We start from the raw sequence: 16,857 nt of genomic DNA, 5'->3' as shown, positions 1-16,857 counted from the left end.
TGAAGCGGAGTGGAGAGAGAAAGAGAGAGAGAGAGAGAGTTATACGGACGAGAGCGGGGGTCGAGGCCAACTTTTTGAATAAATAATCACAACGTAGGCAAAAAAATAAATTTCATAAATTGGCAGCAGTGAGTCAAAAAAAAAAAAACACAAAAAAAAAGAACCAAATGAAATACACAAAATGAATGGTAGGCCAATACAGGAAGAGGCAGGCAATGAACTCACACACACACACACACACATGTATATATATATATACACTTGCATTAACCAGGACGAATGAACAAGACCAGAACATGAATCCAATCGCGGATATCGCCATTTCTGACGTCGTCAATCTGTCCATGTTTTAACAACAGTTGCAGCATTAATCCCCCTGTCTGTGTGTGTGTCCATCGCATCCGATCTACCCACCCTCTCTACCTCCTTCCCTCCTCCTTCCTGCTTTGCATTCATCCACTCCGCATCACACTCTCATTTGTCATATTTTCAGCTTTTTTTTTTTTTTGTTTTTGGTTCATCTCAATCAATTTTTAAATTGTTCTTCTCCAACTCCTCCGCTGACCTTTTCTTGTTCTCTGTGTACGCCCCGCGCCTCTTTTCCCCGACCCCCTGCAATATGATGATTAATTACATATATGTATATACATATATTCCACCAAAGAAAATGTTTTTACTAAAGCCTAAGAGTAAATTTTGTTAATTGTAGGTGAATATTTGAACCACTATGGCCGCTACTAACGCACAGTGGGATTTGTTGTTACAATTCGATTCAATTAGCGCCACGGTCAAAAAGCTTTTGCGCTCTGCACAATTAGCTTAACCCGACTCCCCTTCACAAACTCCTCGCACACACAGCTCGTTCGTTCGTTCTCTCTCTCTCTCTCTCTCTTTGTGTGTTCGTTGTTGTTGCAGCAGAAAAAGGACAAAAAGCCATTTTCTGCTGATCTAGGCAGTAAGTTGGCAAATTGGCTGCCAAGCCAAAAACCAAAAGCCAAACCGACCGCCCAAACCCAAAATTTTGAAGCGCACCAAAACTGCTCTATCTCACACTCTCGACACTGTCAACTGGTTGGCTTTGTCTTACATACACAAACACACACACACACACATACACACACTCACTCACACACACACATACTGTTTATCCTCATCGTCCATCCTTGTACGACTGGCTTGGACCATGATGACAAGCATCTGCTCTGTTCCTGTCCCGTTCCTGCTCTTGCTTCTCTCTTTCGATCTACTCGACTGTCTCGTTTATGCTGAAGCTTATCCCAGTTGGATTTTATTGTTTACACACACTCACACACACACACACACACTACGCCACGGCGGCTCACTCTCCATTCTCCACTGTCCCTTTCAGTCTTTCTCACACACGCATCCTCCGCCTGCTGTCTCCCTGATATATCCTTTCTACTGCTCCTGCTGTTGCTGTGTGTGAGTCAAAAAGGCACAAACCTTTTATGACAATTAAAACATAATTGACGGTCAACATTAATAAACCAAACGATGAACAGAAAGAACCCAAAAAATATGAAAAAAAAGAGAACATATGTTCATAAATATTGTAATATTCTGATAGATTGGCTAAAGGATTTGCAGAGGAATACAGACTCGATCATTTTGATAAGATTTCGATCAATGAATCAAAAAGTCAAACAGAAAGTCATTTTAATCAAAGGATCATTAAGTTGAAGTTAATTAAAGGAATTGCTCTGAAATAATTGGCATTGTCCTTTAAGCAATATGCAGCCACACTTTTTCTGTATGAGCGAAAAGGAGAGAGAGTGTGGCCTCTAAGCTTTTTACCGCTGGCTACTTTTTTTCTGTCCTTCTTCTGTTGGTCTGCTACTACTTCCTTGTTTGTGTGTGTGTTTTTTTGTTTTATCCTTTTCCCTTTCCCATTTCATCGCAATTGATGATGATGTTTTTCCCGTTGGTGTTGGGGGCAGAGGATTCAATGGACGCACTAATCCCATAGCTAGATAGCAGCTCTGCTGCCGGGTGGGTCGTGGAAAGGAAAAGGGGGACGGAAAGGGAGGTGGCGGGTTACGTTGAACAAATCATTTGCCATTTTGTGTTAGTTAAAAATTCTTTTTGTGTGCCGCACAAAACAAATAAACATCAACAAATATGCGAGAAAGAGAGAGAGAGAGAGAGAAGAAAAAGAAAGAGGGTCAAAACAAAAAAAAAAAAAAAAAACCGCGCCAAAAACTAAATTTGAAAGCTTCACAAGAGGTTTGCTTTTGCTCTCCCCCTGTTGTCGCTAGGGAAGGAGGAGGAGGAGCAGGCAACAAAAAGAAGGATATTGCTCCACACTTTAGGCAATTAAACTGGTGACATGTGTGTGTGTGTGTGTTATCTGTGTGATATTTTTATTGTTGTTTTTTAAATTGTTTATTCGATTTTAAGTGAGAGTTAAGGTGATCTAAATCCCACTCTTTCATTTTTATGTTCAAGCGGGGTGGAGAGAGGTGGTTTTACGTAACGTGTCCGGTATGCACCTGCATACATATGTGTATGTGTGTGCGTATGGGTGATGTGACATGTTCGAAGTTCTGTCAAAAAGCGCACAAAAGTATGCAACGGTGCAAGCGGCTTAGCAAGAATGCGCGGGGTTCATCATATCTTGCCTATGGTGGGGGACATATGTGGTTTATGTGGAGCGGATTGAAATGATGGAGTGCCCCATCGCCCCACCTCTCCTCTCGTGGTCTCTCTCGCATACCCCCTTCTCCACCTTCGTGCGACTGCAGTCGGACAGTCGACGCTGTTTATGAAATTTTGAACAAAATTGAAATTACGCTAATTGTTTGCCCTCTTTACCGCCTTCTCACATACTCATACTCATACTGGAAAGGGGTAAGGGCCGCGGGTTTTAGGGAATGGCCGGTGGTGTGGCGAAAGCAAAAACAATTAGCGAATTTGATGCGCAAATCCTTGTTACACACGGTCGTCCAATGTACCAACAACAACTCACCGATTGGCTGGTAGACACAGTAAGAGGGGAAGAGAAAAAAGCGTAAGTTTCATATATGAGGAGGATGGGTAGTTGTATGTCAGAAGAGAGTTAGAGAGAGAGAGAGAGAGAGACAGAGAAAGGCAATAGGAGGGGAAGAGTAGAGTATACGCTTTCTGGTGCAGCTAATTAATAGACTTTTGTGTGTGTCTCAGGCGCTCTGCACTCGTTGTTTGGCCAATGCATTAGGTACATTCACCTAACCCCTTGCCTTGCCACTCCCACTCCCTAACTGTTACCTGCCCGCCCTACTTCGCGTGCATCTCGCGAGCTCGCTCGCGCCATCATGTCGTTCATACATATGCCGCGTCCTTCCTGCCTGCTTGCACAGCTATCTATGTATGTACCCGGCTTGTCAGTTTTGCGGCTCGTGTGTGTTTGCTAATTAGTAAATCATAATTACTCACTCGCATTTCCACATTTTGTAAGCTGCTGGTAGCAGCAACCAATTTCATTCCATTCCATTCGATCCGAAACCTGTATCAACAAACAAGTCCATATGTCCATCAATCCATCCATCCATTCAAGGATCCATCAATGTGTCATTTTTCGGTTGATGCCCGTCGCCTAATGCGTTTTTGTTTTTGTAATAAAGCTCACAGACTCGCACTGTGTGTGTGTGTGTGATTGCATAGAGAGAATTATTAACTCTCCATTTCTTTTCATACACGCAACTCGCCCGCTTCACCCCCGCTTATCCAAATACAATTACATTCCACTAAATGACGTGTCTAATGGCATTTGATTTGCTGTGGTCTATGATGATTGCGCTGAAATACTTATCAAAGATTTATTCAAATATCAGAAGGATTTTGTTTATTTCTTATCTCCTTATTGAGTTTGAATTAAAACTTTACATGTGACTCTCTCCCTCGCTCTCTGTCTACTACAAAAACTGTTGCCTACTGTCAGGCGCTAATAAACTAATTACAAACTTAAACTAGCCCGAAAAAGCAAGCTTAAAAATGAAAAAAAGAAAGAAAAACCAAAAAATATGGAAAATGAAAAACGAAATCAAAAAAGCCAAAAAGTCAACACAAACACACGCCACGCAGTGGCATCATCTACTGCCTGCTGCCTGCCTGCCTGCCTTCCGCTAGCTAATTATGTATGCAGCAGCAGCAGTAACCGACTATTCCCCCCACTCACAGTCCTTTACCCACATCTCTCTTGCTCTCTCTTTCTCCCTGTGCTCTCGTTTGTCAGTATGCTTTTCAGACTCTGTTTTTTTTTTCCTTTTGCTTACATATGTAATTAAATTGCTCAATTAAAATTGCACACCCTTTTGATTATCGCTGGCACAGAGAGTTTATAACGGCATTTTGTGTGTTTCTTTCTTTCGCTTTGCTCTCGCTTACTCTCGATGAGGGAGTTGTGTGTGTGTGTGAGTGTAAGTTTTATTAATCAGTGAAAATCGTTTACCATATATATTTACATGTACACTATATAAAGATGTAGATGTATGTGTATGTATGGGATACTCGCAGTAAATGGGCAAAAGATGAAACCAAAGCAAAGTAAACCAATGGCAACCACAACACAATTGCCCAGATTCTTAACTTTCTTTTGTATTTCCACCATCCTGTTACTGTCCTGCCCTCTACGACTACTGGTGAGGCGCACGATCCAAGGCTGGACTACCGCCGTCAAGCCCCTCCTCTCGCTCTCTCTGTGTCTTTCTTTCCATCTTGCTTTCCCCTTGTATCACTGCCATTGCTTTTGCCGTTAAATCAACACCATTTCGAAAATTAAAAGTGGTTGCTGCTGGCTCCGCGCGACGTCAGCGTTCATATTAACTGTATTTACAATTATATGGCAAAGCTCACTTTGCTCTCGTTTTTTCCTTCTCTCTCTCTCTCTCTCTCTCTCTCTCTCTCTCTCTCTCTCTCTTGTCTCGCACAGTCATTCGTTCGGTCTTGTCTCTCTTGCTTGTTACATGTTGGAGAACATGTGTAATATGCATGTTGGCTGGATTCGCTGGCTATAGTCCGCGGAATCCCTTCTGCTCTCTTTATCTTCTGCAGCCTATCCGTCCGCTTACCCGTCCGTTCGTCCTCCTGTCGACAATCGTCGTCATCGTCGTCATCGTCATCATCGTAGTCGTTGTGTCCTGACATTTATGCATATAATTCCTTACCAATGCCTTCTGTTCACCCATCTACGTGTATCCCTCCTCTATATGTATCTAGATGCTTTTGCCTTTTCCATATCGCGCGTCCTTTGATGTTTACACAAGTTGCTGGAGGCGGCAACCTTCCTTTTCTTCTGATACACACTGCTCTGTGATTCTGTTGCGGCTGCTTTCGCTTACGCAAGTTTTTTCTGCACCAACAACACAAAATTCCCCATGGTGCTAATTAGCGGTCGGTCGGTCGCTCGGTCGCTCGGTCCTTCTCTTCCTCATCGTTGTCTTTACGTCCTGCATTGCGTCCTTCTTCCAGCGTGGTGGCAATCGTCGTCGTCTTCGTCGTCGCTTTCTCGTATATTTTTTAATTGGCCATCATTGTTGTTGTTGCTTCTTGTCAATGTTGGCATTTGTTAAATGTGCCTGGCTATATCCACAATTTGATTGAATTTTTGTATTATTGCAACTGGAGTTGAGATAGAGCACTAGAAAAAGAGATAGACTGAGACTTGGATTATATAAAAAATGTACTTACATGGGTAAAATATAATTTATAGTTAGAGTGGATATAAAGTTTTAATAGCTTTGTTCTGATTTGATTTCTGATTTCTATTTGAAAAAGAATTCATAGTTTAGACATTGATGGAACTGTACGAGATTTAAGAAGTTGTTCAAAAGTGTTGATCATACATATGGATTAATCTCTACGCATTAGGCAATATATAGTCTGATGAGTAATTTAATACATTAGTTAATGCATCATCCAATACATCAATCATTAGTATATTAAGCCAAAAATATGATGTTTCGTTTTATACATCAACTTGATTAAAAACATTTAATTTCCTGATCATTTGCATCACAATTCACAATGCCATTCCATACACCTAAAACTCACTCTTCAATTCTCAATGTTGTTGTTGTTTTATGAATTGTTGTCATTGTTGTTGTTGTTTTTGGTTTTTGCTTTCAATTGTCTAATTGAAAGTTAAATAAATTTTTGGTAGCTTGTGCAGAAATTTTATGCTGTTGCAGCAGTGTGTTGCACACTCAGAGAGAGAAAGAGAGAGAGAGAGAGAGGGCGATGGAGAAAGGTAGAGGGAGTGGGAGAAGGAGAGGAGGGAGGAGGAGATTTTGGATATGGGTTCTCAGGTTAATTTCTGTTTGTTGTGTGTCGATTCAATTGAGATGATATTTGTGTTGTGTGTTTTTTGGGTGCCAATTATTTGCCAAATGGTCATAAATTGTGTGTGTGTGTGTGTGTGTGTGTGTGGTGGTGGGGGAAGCTTATCTAAAAAGTGAATACGTATGACTACTACCACAACTGCATTAACTACTTTGTAGGTCAATATTGTATTCTCACACACACACACAGACCCAGACAGAGACACGCATCAACCACCCCCTCAGCCACTTCGCCCACCCGTAATATTGAGAAGGCATATTATATTTACTTTTTGTACTTGCAAAAGAAATTGTACTAATGGAATTATTTAATTTTTTCGGCCCCCCACCAGCCTCTACGAATCCCTCTCCGCCTGTTTCGCAAAGAAGTAAAAGAAAGAGTCGACGTCTCATTTTGTTTTGTTTGTCGTTTTGATTTACTTTCGGTTTTTCTTCTTTTTTTATACATACATATACCACCCCCTTCTTCGCCTCTCTGCCACTCTGTTTCACTGTTGAAGCTGTGCAAATAGCTCGACATCATCATGCCACATTCGTTCGACTTACTGCGGACTGTGGCGTTTCATCTTCTTGCCTAGTACTCGAACGAGAAGAAAAAAATCAAAGTAGAGTAATAAACCGAAGAGGGTGGCAAGAGGGGGGTCGGACAGGATGCAAAAGGGAAGGGGCACTGGCGGCGGGCGGCAGGCGGCACGACGACGAGGCAAGACCAACAAGCCAACCAACCAACCAACCAGTCAGTCAGTCAGTCAGTCAATGAACAAAAAGTTTTTTGTTTTCCTTTGGGGCGTTTCAAATAATTTTTTGACTGATTGAATTATTAATAAAATTGATCGAAATGCAAAGATAGGCGACGACGACGAAGAGAACTATGGCGAAAGCTGAAGTGGGGTAAAAAAGGCACAGCGGAACTCGACGATGGTCAACAACGGAAAGGAATCAGCTAAGGAGATAAAAATTGATTAAATTACTTGATAGCCAACTTCCTGTCATTCACCTTACCCCCTTTGCCAATACAGATAAATATTAATATCAATCGAGAAATAGTTTTTATAATTATTCACATCAGAAACTCGTAAAATTTCATCAAATGTAACCAAAAGGACCACAATCAATTAGCCTTCTTAGCCTCCTGGCTAATTTTCTGACAATTCTAATATTTATAATCATGAACTTTAGGGGGTCTAAAACCCCTAAACTGGAAGACAGGACTCGTGTAGATCAAATTTAAATCCAATTTTTACCAAGCCCCATTCTCACACAATACTTGAGGTATTCCTATCAAATTTGGGACCCTAATATTAATTGACAGCATTTAAGAGCCTTCAAAATTTCATAAAGATCGCATAACAAATAGCCAAGTTATAGAAGTATATATCGTGGGGTTTAACCTAAGAAGCCAATTTCACCGTTTGGGGGCGCTAAAGTGCCTAATGTCTTCACTTCTAGTGCATGGTGAATCAAAGTCGGCACTTTTATTTAACAATTTCTTTATACTTTTTGTTTTTTATTGTGATGCGTTGCAAAATGCATTAAAAAAAAAAAAATAGATAAAATCAAAATTAAATAATAATAGTAAAAATGAAAAAAAGGAAACGGTAGGCCAAACAGATAACGATGACTCCATTAGTGTAACCATTCACATGTCTATCCTTCCCCCTCCCCCCCCACGCCTTTTCTCTCGTCCTTTTTTTTGGCCGGCTGGCAGACCGTTCGAGCGACCAATTGCCTTTTTTATTAATTAATTTAATTCAATTTCGCGTCCTGCAATGATGACGAGTTTACAGTTTATTTTTCGCGCGCGCGTGTGTGTGTGTGTGTGTGCAGTTTTGTCGTTGTTGTTGTTCTTGTTGTTGTTGTTAAACAAAATGTTATTTATGTTGTTTTTACTGTTATTAATATTAAATATTTATTTTGCGATTTTTATTTAATTTGCAATCAATAATTGTATTTTGATTGAGCAATTGAATATTTACCTATTCATTTTGCATACTCTGCGCATATTATATACATATATATGTATGTATATATACAACTTTGGATCGGCGGAAGTATAGGCTCTAGAGAGAAAGAGAGCGATAGAAGCTGTGAGAGGAAGAGAGAGAGAGGTAGAGAGACTATTATGATGAGCGTATTAAAGTTTTGAAATCTTACGTTTTTATGGTCAGTAGACGAGCCTTTCCCACTCCCTTCTCCTCTCCCCCCTCTTAGCATCCAACATCTGTCTGTTCCCCCCTACCCCCCCAGCTCTTCTTGGGTTTTTGCGACAATCAAAATTAAAATGAGTGGTTTATTAAAATTTAAACGCTTCACTTTGCGCACAAACCAAAACCAAAAAAAGGAAAACGAGAACATTTTCTGATATTTTTTCCTCATGAAATTATTGTAGATTGTGGAAGGGGGAGGAGGGGGACAAATGGTGGGGCTACTTTGATGTAGATTTTCATCATATTCCACTGAGACAAACCAGCAGAGAGAGAGAGAGACAGAAAGGGAGACGGGCTGAAGTGAACGCATGTTGGCAAAGTGCTGTTGAAGGGGGCGTGGCATCATCATCCATACCTCCCTCCTCTTGGTGTGTTTGGTCAGCATTCATGACATTTAAATGTTGATTGATTTTGCTTACTGATGACATTTCTTATTTGAGTTTATTTTAATTACATTGATTTTGGTTAAATGCCACAGTGTTGTTATCTCTCTCTCCCTTTATCTATCTATCTGGCTGTCTCGCTTACTCTTTGTAGTCATTTTCATCTATTTGCATATCATTAAAATTGTAAAAATCTTAAACGCCAAGAAAAAAAAAAAAAAAAAAACTAAGATAAATAAAACTTCACTAGAGTGAGAAAGAAAGTGGGCAGGGAAAAGAACTCTCTTTTCAAATGGAGCTAATATAAAGGGAGACGGCCGTTGAAATACCTTCTATTTAAATAGATGTCCTGTAAGTTGAGGATAAATGTTATAGACACAAGATCAGAAATTAGAGTTTGTTATTGTTCTCTCTCTCTCTCTCTCTTGCTCTTGCGGCCTTTTTTATTAAGATCGTTGATCCCTTTTTTTTCTCTCTAGAGTGGTAGTCCTTGCAATATCCTAGCCTAGATTGCCTTGACTTTAAATAAGTGAAGAGGTATACAGGAAAAGTATATTAAAATATTCAATTGGTTTGCTGCTGCTCATTATTTGTTAAGTGGCTTAATGAAAGGCAGACGGCACCAACCACCCCCCAGTTGCCCATCCATCCATCCATCCATCTACTACCCTGTCGACACCAAGCTCAAGCTATAGACCAAGACCATACTCCATTCCTTTCTACCCACTTGGTGGCCTTCGTCCACGTGCACGCCCGAGACTCGTCCGCCCGTGTTCCATCTCTCTGTATTCCTTTAATTAAATCGCATTTTTTAATGTGTTTGCTTAACTTTTGCTCATCAACCCCCCCTCCCTTCGCCATGTATACCAATTCTCATTCTCTCTTTGCTTTGTTTTTTTTTTTTCTTGTTACAGACAAACTGGCCGGTTGCTTTGTGTGTAAAGCGGAGGCATGTCCAAGGACCAGGCCACTAAAGAAGGGTCGTGGCCAGCAATATGGTATACCGGATGAAACGATACCGGCAGGGGCAAGGGTATGTAATAGCTGTCAGTGCAAATCGGTGAGAAATCGTTATCCGAATTGCCCCCCTGCCTACCTGTCCCAATCCCAAGGATCGGGCCCAGCGTTTGCGTAACATCCCATCACGATTGTTCGAATTGGCGCCAGAGTTACGTGATCCGGTTATGGCTGAATTCCAAATACCACCACATGCAACACGATGTTGTTCCGCCTGCCTGATGCGTATACGACGCAAGCTTGATCCTCAGTTGAATCTCACCGATGATGAGCGTCGTGCCGGCGGTCTAAGTGGCCGTGGCAGCGATGGCGATGAAACGGATGTGAGCACCTCGTCATGTGATGAACGTGAACCGGGTGGCTCGGATACAGCTTCGGTGGAGAGTCCAGAGAATTTGCAGCGTCATAAAGCGTTGACATTAACCAAGCAGCAGCAGCAGCAACAGCAGCCGCAACATCCTTCTCAACATCCTGCTCATGCTCCTCATCCTCAGCATGCGCATTCACATCCGCTTACGCAGCAACAGCAACAACAACAACTGCCCCAGCCACCGCCACCTGTGATTCAACAGCATCAGCAAAAGTCATCCTCAACACCTAGAAGTGTAGCTGATGCCTCCGGAGCAGCTCTGACCATTACACCCACCAGGATTAATGCCAAATCGGCATCGGATGGTGAACGTCTCCTGCCTCCAGCCGGGCAAGCACCCAAGAAGCAAAAGACAAGCGAGGAATACGACTCCTCAGCCACAGAGACGGCCGACGAGGAGAATGAGAATTCTCCAGCTAATCGTCAGAGTCCCAAGGTTCTGTTCAATGCGGTACATGGCCATGTCAGTGCCCATGCGGTACACCAGCAGCAGCATCCGCATCATGTGATGCCACCGCATCCTGGTGCTGGTGCTGCTGGCACTAATAATAATAACAATGTTGCCGGGTTGCAGCCACCAAATGTGGCAATGGCAGGAATGGCTGGAGTGGCTATGCCGCCAGGTGGAGGTGGGGTGCCGCAATCGGCCAATGGACCTGGAGCTGGACCAATGGGATTGCGTCGAGAGGCTGTCAATAATGTGCAGGATTGTGTATTCTCGGTCATTGAGAGACAACTCAAGCACAAGGGTCCGCAGCCCAAACAAACAGGATCGAGCAGTGGTGGTAATGGTGGTGGAGCACCAACCAGTCAATCGCCTGGTTCGCAGCAGCAGCAACAACAACAACCTCCTCCGCCCAACAATCTGGAACGCAAGGAGCTGACAATTGTTAGGGAATATCGTCAGGATGGCAGTGCGAACATTAAACAGACACCACCACCACCACCGGGCCTGCCACATGGCACATCCGTGCAGAAACTGGTAGGCAACTCATCCCGCTCAACCATCAATGCCCCACAACAACAGCCGGGTGGTCCCCCCACCATTGGCAGTGGCAATGGCACCGTGGTGGGTGGCGATAATCTGGCAACTCTCTCGGTGGTCAATTCGCATCTGGTAGTCCCCGGCCATCTACCCCATCCAGGACTGATGCAGCCGGGCGACAAGGCGACCATAACACCAGTGGTCAAGGGATCAAGTGGTGGTAAGGTTGGCGGTAATACGCCAACGCCACCCGAAACGATTATCTACAATGTCCCGGCTAGCCATGCCCAGCCACCGCCGCCGCCATCCCACTCCCAGCAGCGACTCACACAGGCTCAGGTGCAGCAGCAGCAGAGGTCGAACCGGAGCCACAAACTCTGGACTTGAGCATCAAAAAGACACCGCGCGATGGCCATTCGCCGGCATCGCAGTCAGCCTCATCGAGTTCCTCCTCCGTACCAGAGCGTCATCACAATCCAATCAAGCACATTGTACGCTCATCGCCCATCTATCGCAGCGAGGCTGTAGCTATGACCAGTATGCCAGGACCAGGACCAGGGTCATCTTATATGTATCCCCAGCATGGGGTGCTGAAGGCCTCCTCGGGTCCCGGTGTGCCTGGCGGTAGTGGTCCACCTGGCTCGCTCTACGCCCAACCAGTACCTGTACCCATTTCCATTGGTGGCCAGGGCCCGATGGGATCACAGCGATCGAATCCGCCGCCGCAGGCTCAGCCACCGCCGCCTCCGACACGTGTGTCTAAGGTTCCGCCCAAACTGAGTCCACAGCAGCAGCATGTCCAGCATGCTCAGCATTTGCATGCCCCACATCCCTCGCATGGTAGCCAGGTGCCGTCGCCCTCGCAGCAACAGCAACAGCAGCAACAACAGCAGCAGCAACAACAACTCCTGGTCAAGAGCGGTTCCATAACCCATGGAACGCCGGCGAATAGTGCCCAGCAACAGATTATTGTACATGCTGCCTCCTCATCATTGCTGAGTCCCAAGTTCGAGAGTCTTGTGCGTCAAACGCCGCCGGGTGTCTGCAGTGATAGCGGAAAACAGGGTTCCATCACCCATGGCACTCCGTTGCATCTGCCTCCGCATCACATGGAAAGCAAGCGGAGCTATGATTTCTACAAGAGTTCACAGCGTCATAGCCCGGCCCAAGGCGGTGTACCTGGAGGTGGTCCGCCACCTGGGCAATTGCCACCACCGCAGCAATCCTCGCCGCAGGGACCGCCACAAAGCTATGGCGTCGGTTCGCCCTATGCTCGATCCCCGTTCAGCCAAGTTGGAGAACAGCCGCCGGTCCTCTCGACGCGTCAGATTGTGATGCACGATTACATAACGTCACAGCAAATGCAGGGACAACAGCAACGGAATGTCTCACGCGGCAGCAGCAGCAGTGTGGGCGGCGGTGGTGGATCCGACAAGGAGTCGCCATCACCCAGAAATAGTGTTAGCGGCGGATCCGCCGTATATGCCTTTGAGAAGGAGCCGCCAACGCCGCGTGGTCGGGCCGAGTACTCGAGTCGAGCATCGCCCGCGGAACATGCCAATAGGTACGTAGATTATCTGCATCCACATCCGCGTCCTCCTCTGTAATCTTGATTCTTTTTTTTGTATTCTTAGCACTCCCAGTCCGCATCGAACACCGCCACCTCAGCGTCAAGGGGTAATCCAGCGTCATAATACAGGCTCGAAGCCGCCATCGCCAGCTGCCCCGCCACCCAACCGGATACATATTGTGCCACCCTATCAATATGCTCCAGGTAAGTACCAGCCACCACTAGCTAGCAGCCAGTTGTGTGAATTTACGTTTAAACAAAATGCTCTTCGTCTTTCAGCTGGTCACGATGCTCTGGCCTCGTTTGTGGATGTGGCTGTGCAGCAGCCACAGCTGCCAGTGCCCTCGCAGAAGGATGACAAGTCGCCAGTGTCGCAACCGCCGCCGCCACCTCATGGTGTGGTCTCGGCATCGCAGGCATCGCTGCCGCCAGCGGCTCATCATGAATTGCGTTACCGCGAATCCATGGTGGCAGCCATTCATCAGCAACAACAGATTGCTGCTGCCGTTCAAGCGGCAGCTGTTCACCAACAGATGGCACAACATCAGCAGCAGTATCGCCAATTGAGTCAGGCGGCTCATGTCGATCTGCAGCGTCGCATGGGCACGCAGCGCCAGCAGCACAATCATGCCATCGAGCGGGATCGTGAAATGCAAAAGGAGTTAATCCAGAATCAAGAACGAATGCAGCGCGAACGCGAACGGGAGCGGGAACGTGAACGAGAACGACGCGAACAGGAGCGAGAACGTCGTGAACGGGAACAGCGGCGGGATCAAGAGCGTGCAGCGGTCGCAGCTGCAGCAGCGGCGGTTGCCGATGAGCGAGAGCGTGATAGTCGTCGCATGTTCCCTGGCAGTGTGGTAACAGCCGCCGGTGGTGGCGGAGTACCTCCTGGACATTATATGAGAGCGCCTGGACCCGAAACGGGACCACCGCGAACCATACCCGATCGCGAGCGGGATCCGTAAGTACACATAGAGATAGAAAGGCAATCTCTAAGCTAACCAATTAATTAAACTTTTTTTCATTCAGTTACTATCGTCCACCACCGCATGGCGGGCAACCCAGCGAGGATACCGGCCAATTAAGTGCCCAGAGTCTAATTGATGCCATCATTAAGCATGAGATCAATCGTTCCAATGATGCCGGTGGCATCAATCGTGAATTACCCCGAGCCTCATTTGTAAGCCACCCCCCGGCCCCCCGGCCAACCCCACTGCCCCTTACTTTCTAATAATTCCTCCTTTCTGTTTTTAGTATTTACGAGAAATGCGTCCACATGAAGGCGGTGGTGGACCCTCCTCACTGATGGCTGCTGAAAATAATGGCAAGGCCAATTCCAATTCACCAAATATCATTAACATCGATCTGGATCAAGAGCGCATTTCGGCAGCCTCGGCTGTTGCCCAGCAGCAGCAACAGCAGCAGCAACAACAACAGCAGCAGGCTAACTCTCAGCAGTCGCGATCGGTCCATGGTAGCATGCGGGGACAGGGCGGACCACCGCCACCATCCCATCACACACCGTCATCGTCGCAGGGCCAGCAACAGCAGCCAGGTGGCTCCGGACCACCTGGTTTGCAGCAGCAGATCCACACCAAGAGCATTACCTTTGGTGAATTAACCGATTCGATAATTGCCAGCGATTATGGACCCAATCCCCATTTGAGGCCAACACCGGGCGGCACATTTATGACCTATCTGCAGGATAACCAACCGATATTGACACCCGATCGTTGGAAGCAAAATCGCCGCATGCAACAGAAGGCCGAAGAGGCGGCAGCCAAGCACCAACACCAGCAACAACAGCAGCAGCAACAGCAGCAGCAAATGCCACCCGGCTCCACGAGTGTGGGACCGAATAGTAGCGGGCCTGGCGGACGAGCCAATACACCCGGCGAAGATGGACGCAATATCATACGGCTGCCACAGGCTGTGAGTCCTCGGAAATACCAACATGAACTGTTTATGCAACAAGCGGTAGCCGCTGCCGCTGTCGATCCCAGCCATTTCTTCCTCTCGGCACCGGGTAGTGTGGTGGGTCGCGGCGTTGGACCACCGCCGCCCGAACAGCGTGTTCCCGGCGGTGGTTCTGGCTCCAATTTCGACAACTATGTGAAGAATCGCATTGCCGAGGTGATGCGCGACGACATTGGCTATGTCAAGAATCGGATTGTCGAGGTGCGCAGCGATGAGGAGGCAGCCGCTGCTGCCGAACTCCATGCGGCTCATGCACATGCCCACGCCCAGGTGCATGCACATAACCAAGCTCATGCCCAAGCCCAAGCACAGGCCCAAGCCCATGCAGCTGCTATGGAACAACAGCATCGGAGCAAGGAGCCGCCACTGCCGCATGAGATTTCGGTGTCCCGCAAGACGCCAAATCAATACGAAGTGGTGGACAGTGGTCGCCGCTCGGCCAGCAGCTCGGGCTCGAATAGCCATCACTCGGCCTATCATTCACAGCCGCCGACAGTGAATCCTGCATTTGCGGCCAGTACCTATGCCTACCCCTTCAGCGCCCTAACAGTGCCGGGGGCGGCCAGTGGATTGCCGCCACCGCCCATGCATGTGACCCACCAGTCTGCCCCGCCCAGCCATCTAAGCAAGGCCAAGGCGGCGCATGCTCTCAGCGAACTGGGCTCGGCCGGTGGAGTTAGTCTCGTTGTTGGCGGCAGCGGCGGTGCTGGCGGTGGAGGAGGTGGTGCAGGTAGTGCTGGAGGTGGTGGCGTTGGTCCTGGAAGTGGTGGTGGTGTCGGTGTCAATCCATCGGGAGGTCCACTTAATGTCAGTGTTTCGGCGGTGGCAGCAGCTGCTGCAGCTGCAGCGGCAGCGGCCATGGAACCAAAACCTCTGCTGTCATCCAAATACGAGGCACTCAGCGACGAAGATTAGTTGTGACTGCAGGCGCCGTCGTCGTGTGCAGCAGCGACGGCGCCTTCAGCAGCAGCCAACACAACAACAACAACAGCAGGATCAGCATCGTCAGCAGCAGCGGCGGCAGCGGCAGCACTTTATGGTTGCGGTTATCGTCGCCCACACCATCATCATCATGCTCATCATCATCATCATCACCATCAACAACAACAACAACAGCATCATCACCACCATTCTACACACCATCAACAGCAGCAGCAGCCACCTCCGCAGCCGCCATCGTCCCACTATCCACCGCCTCCGCCTCCTTTACAGTCTCAGCAAACCAATCCAAATCCACCACATTTACATCGCACGCTTTATACCACTGGCCAGTTGCAGCAGCATTACACTGATCCCTATGCAGGAAGTGGTCCAGGTGGTGGTGGTGGTGGCTACTATTGATGAGACACATTGAGGATAAAACAGATTATAAGGCATCTAACTAGCTATATGCATATAGATAAATATGTATGTATGTATGTATGTATGTATGTATGTATGTATGTATGTATGTATGTATGTATGTATGTATGTATGTATGTATGTATGTACATATGTATGTACGAACTGTTGTGTGTATGTATGTTTTGTATGTCTAGCTAAACACAACAACTTACTAAAATCATTAAACATTATGTGTAAAAATCAAGAGAAAATCGAAAATCATAAAACAACAACATGATGAGAACAAGAAGCTTTAAACAAAAAGATAGAAGGAATGTTTGATCTAACACACACACTCACACACACATATATATATATATATATATATATATATATATATATATATATATATATATATACATACATATACATACATATTACAGACAATGGCAGAAGAAAGAAAGCAAAATGAGAGAAACAAAAAAAGCAACCACTGTAAATTTACACAAATCGAAAACCTATGTGACATAACTGTATAACTAAGCTAAATATTTTCTATATTTAAAAAAACAAAACAAACAAAAACACAAAAACCAATCACTGATGGATCTATTACACTCTATCTAACTATCTATCTATGTATGTATGTTGGGAATTTTGTTACCCAAAAAAAAAAAAAAAGAAAAA

The 16,857-nt window shown here is 46.0% G+C and overlaps 1 protein-coding gene across 1 annotated transcript in view; it reads left to right on the top strand.

Annotated features, from left to right (window-relative positions):
• The window catches only part of Smr (Smrter), a 59,926-nt gene extending 43,069 nt beyond the window's left edge, over positions 1-16,857 (top strand). The window contains 7 exon segments of the mRNA XM_068296307.1: positions 9,840-10,009; positions 10,011-11,649; positions 11,652-12,861; positions 12,932-13,071; positions 13,147-13,831; positions 13,900-14,078; positions 14,081-16,857. Of these exon segments, the coding sequence (XP_068152408.1) occupies positions 9,840-10,009; positions 10,011-11,649; positions 11,652-12,861; positions 12,932-13,071; positions 13,147-13,831; positions 13,900-14,078; positions 14,081-15,762 (5,705 nt within the window). The 3' untranslated portion in view covers positions 15,763-16,857.

Source organism: Drosophila tropicalis, unplaced genomic scaffold (genome assembly GCF_018151085.1).
Source record: "Drosophila tropicalis isolate 14030-0801.00 unplaced genomic scaffold, ASM1815108v1 contig_158, whole genome shotgun sequence".
Taxonomy (NCBI): Eukaryota; Metazoa; Arthropoda; class Insecta; order Diptera; family Drosophilidae; genus Drosophila; species Drosophila tropicalis.
The sequence above is the reverse complement of the archived record's forward strand: the minus strand, read 5'-3'. Positions and strand labels throughout refer to the sequence as shown.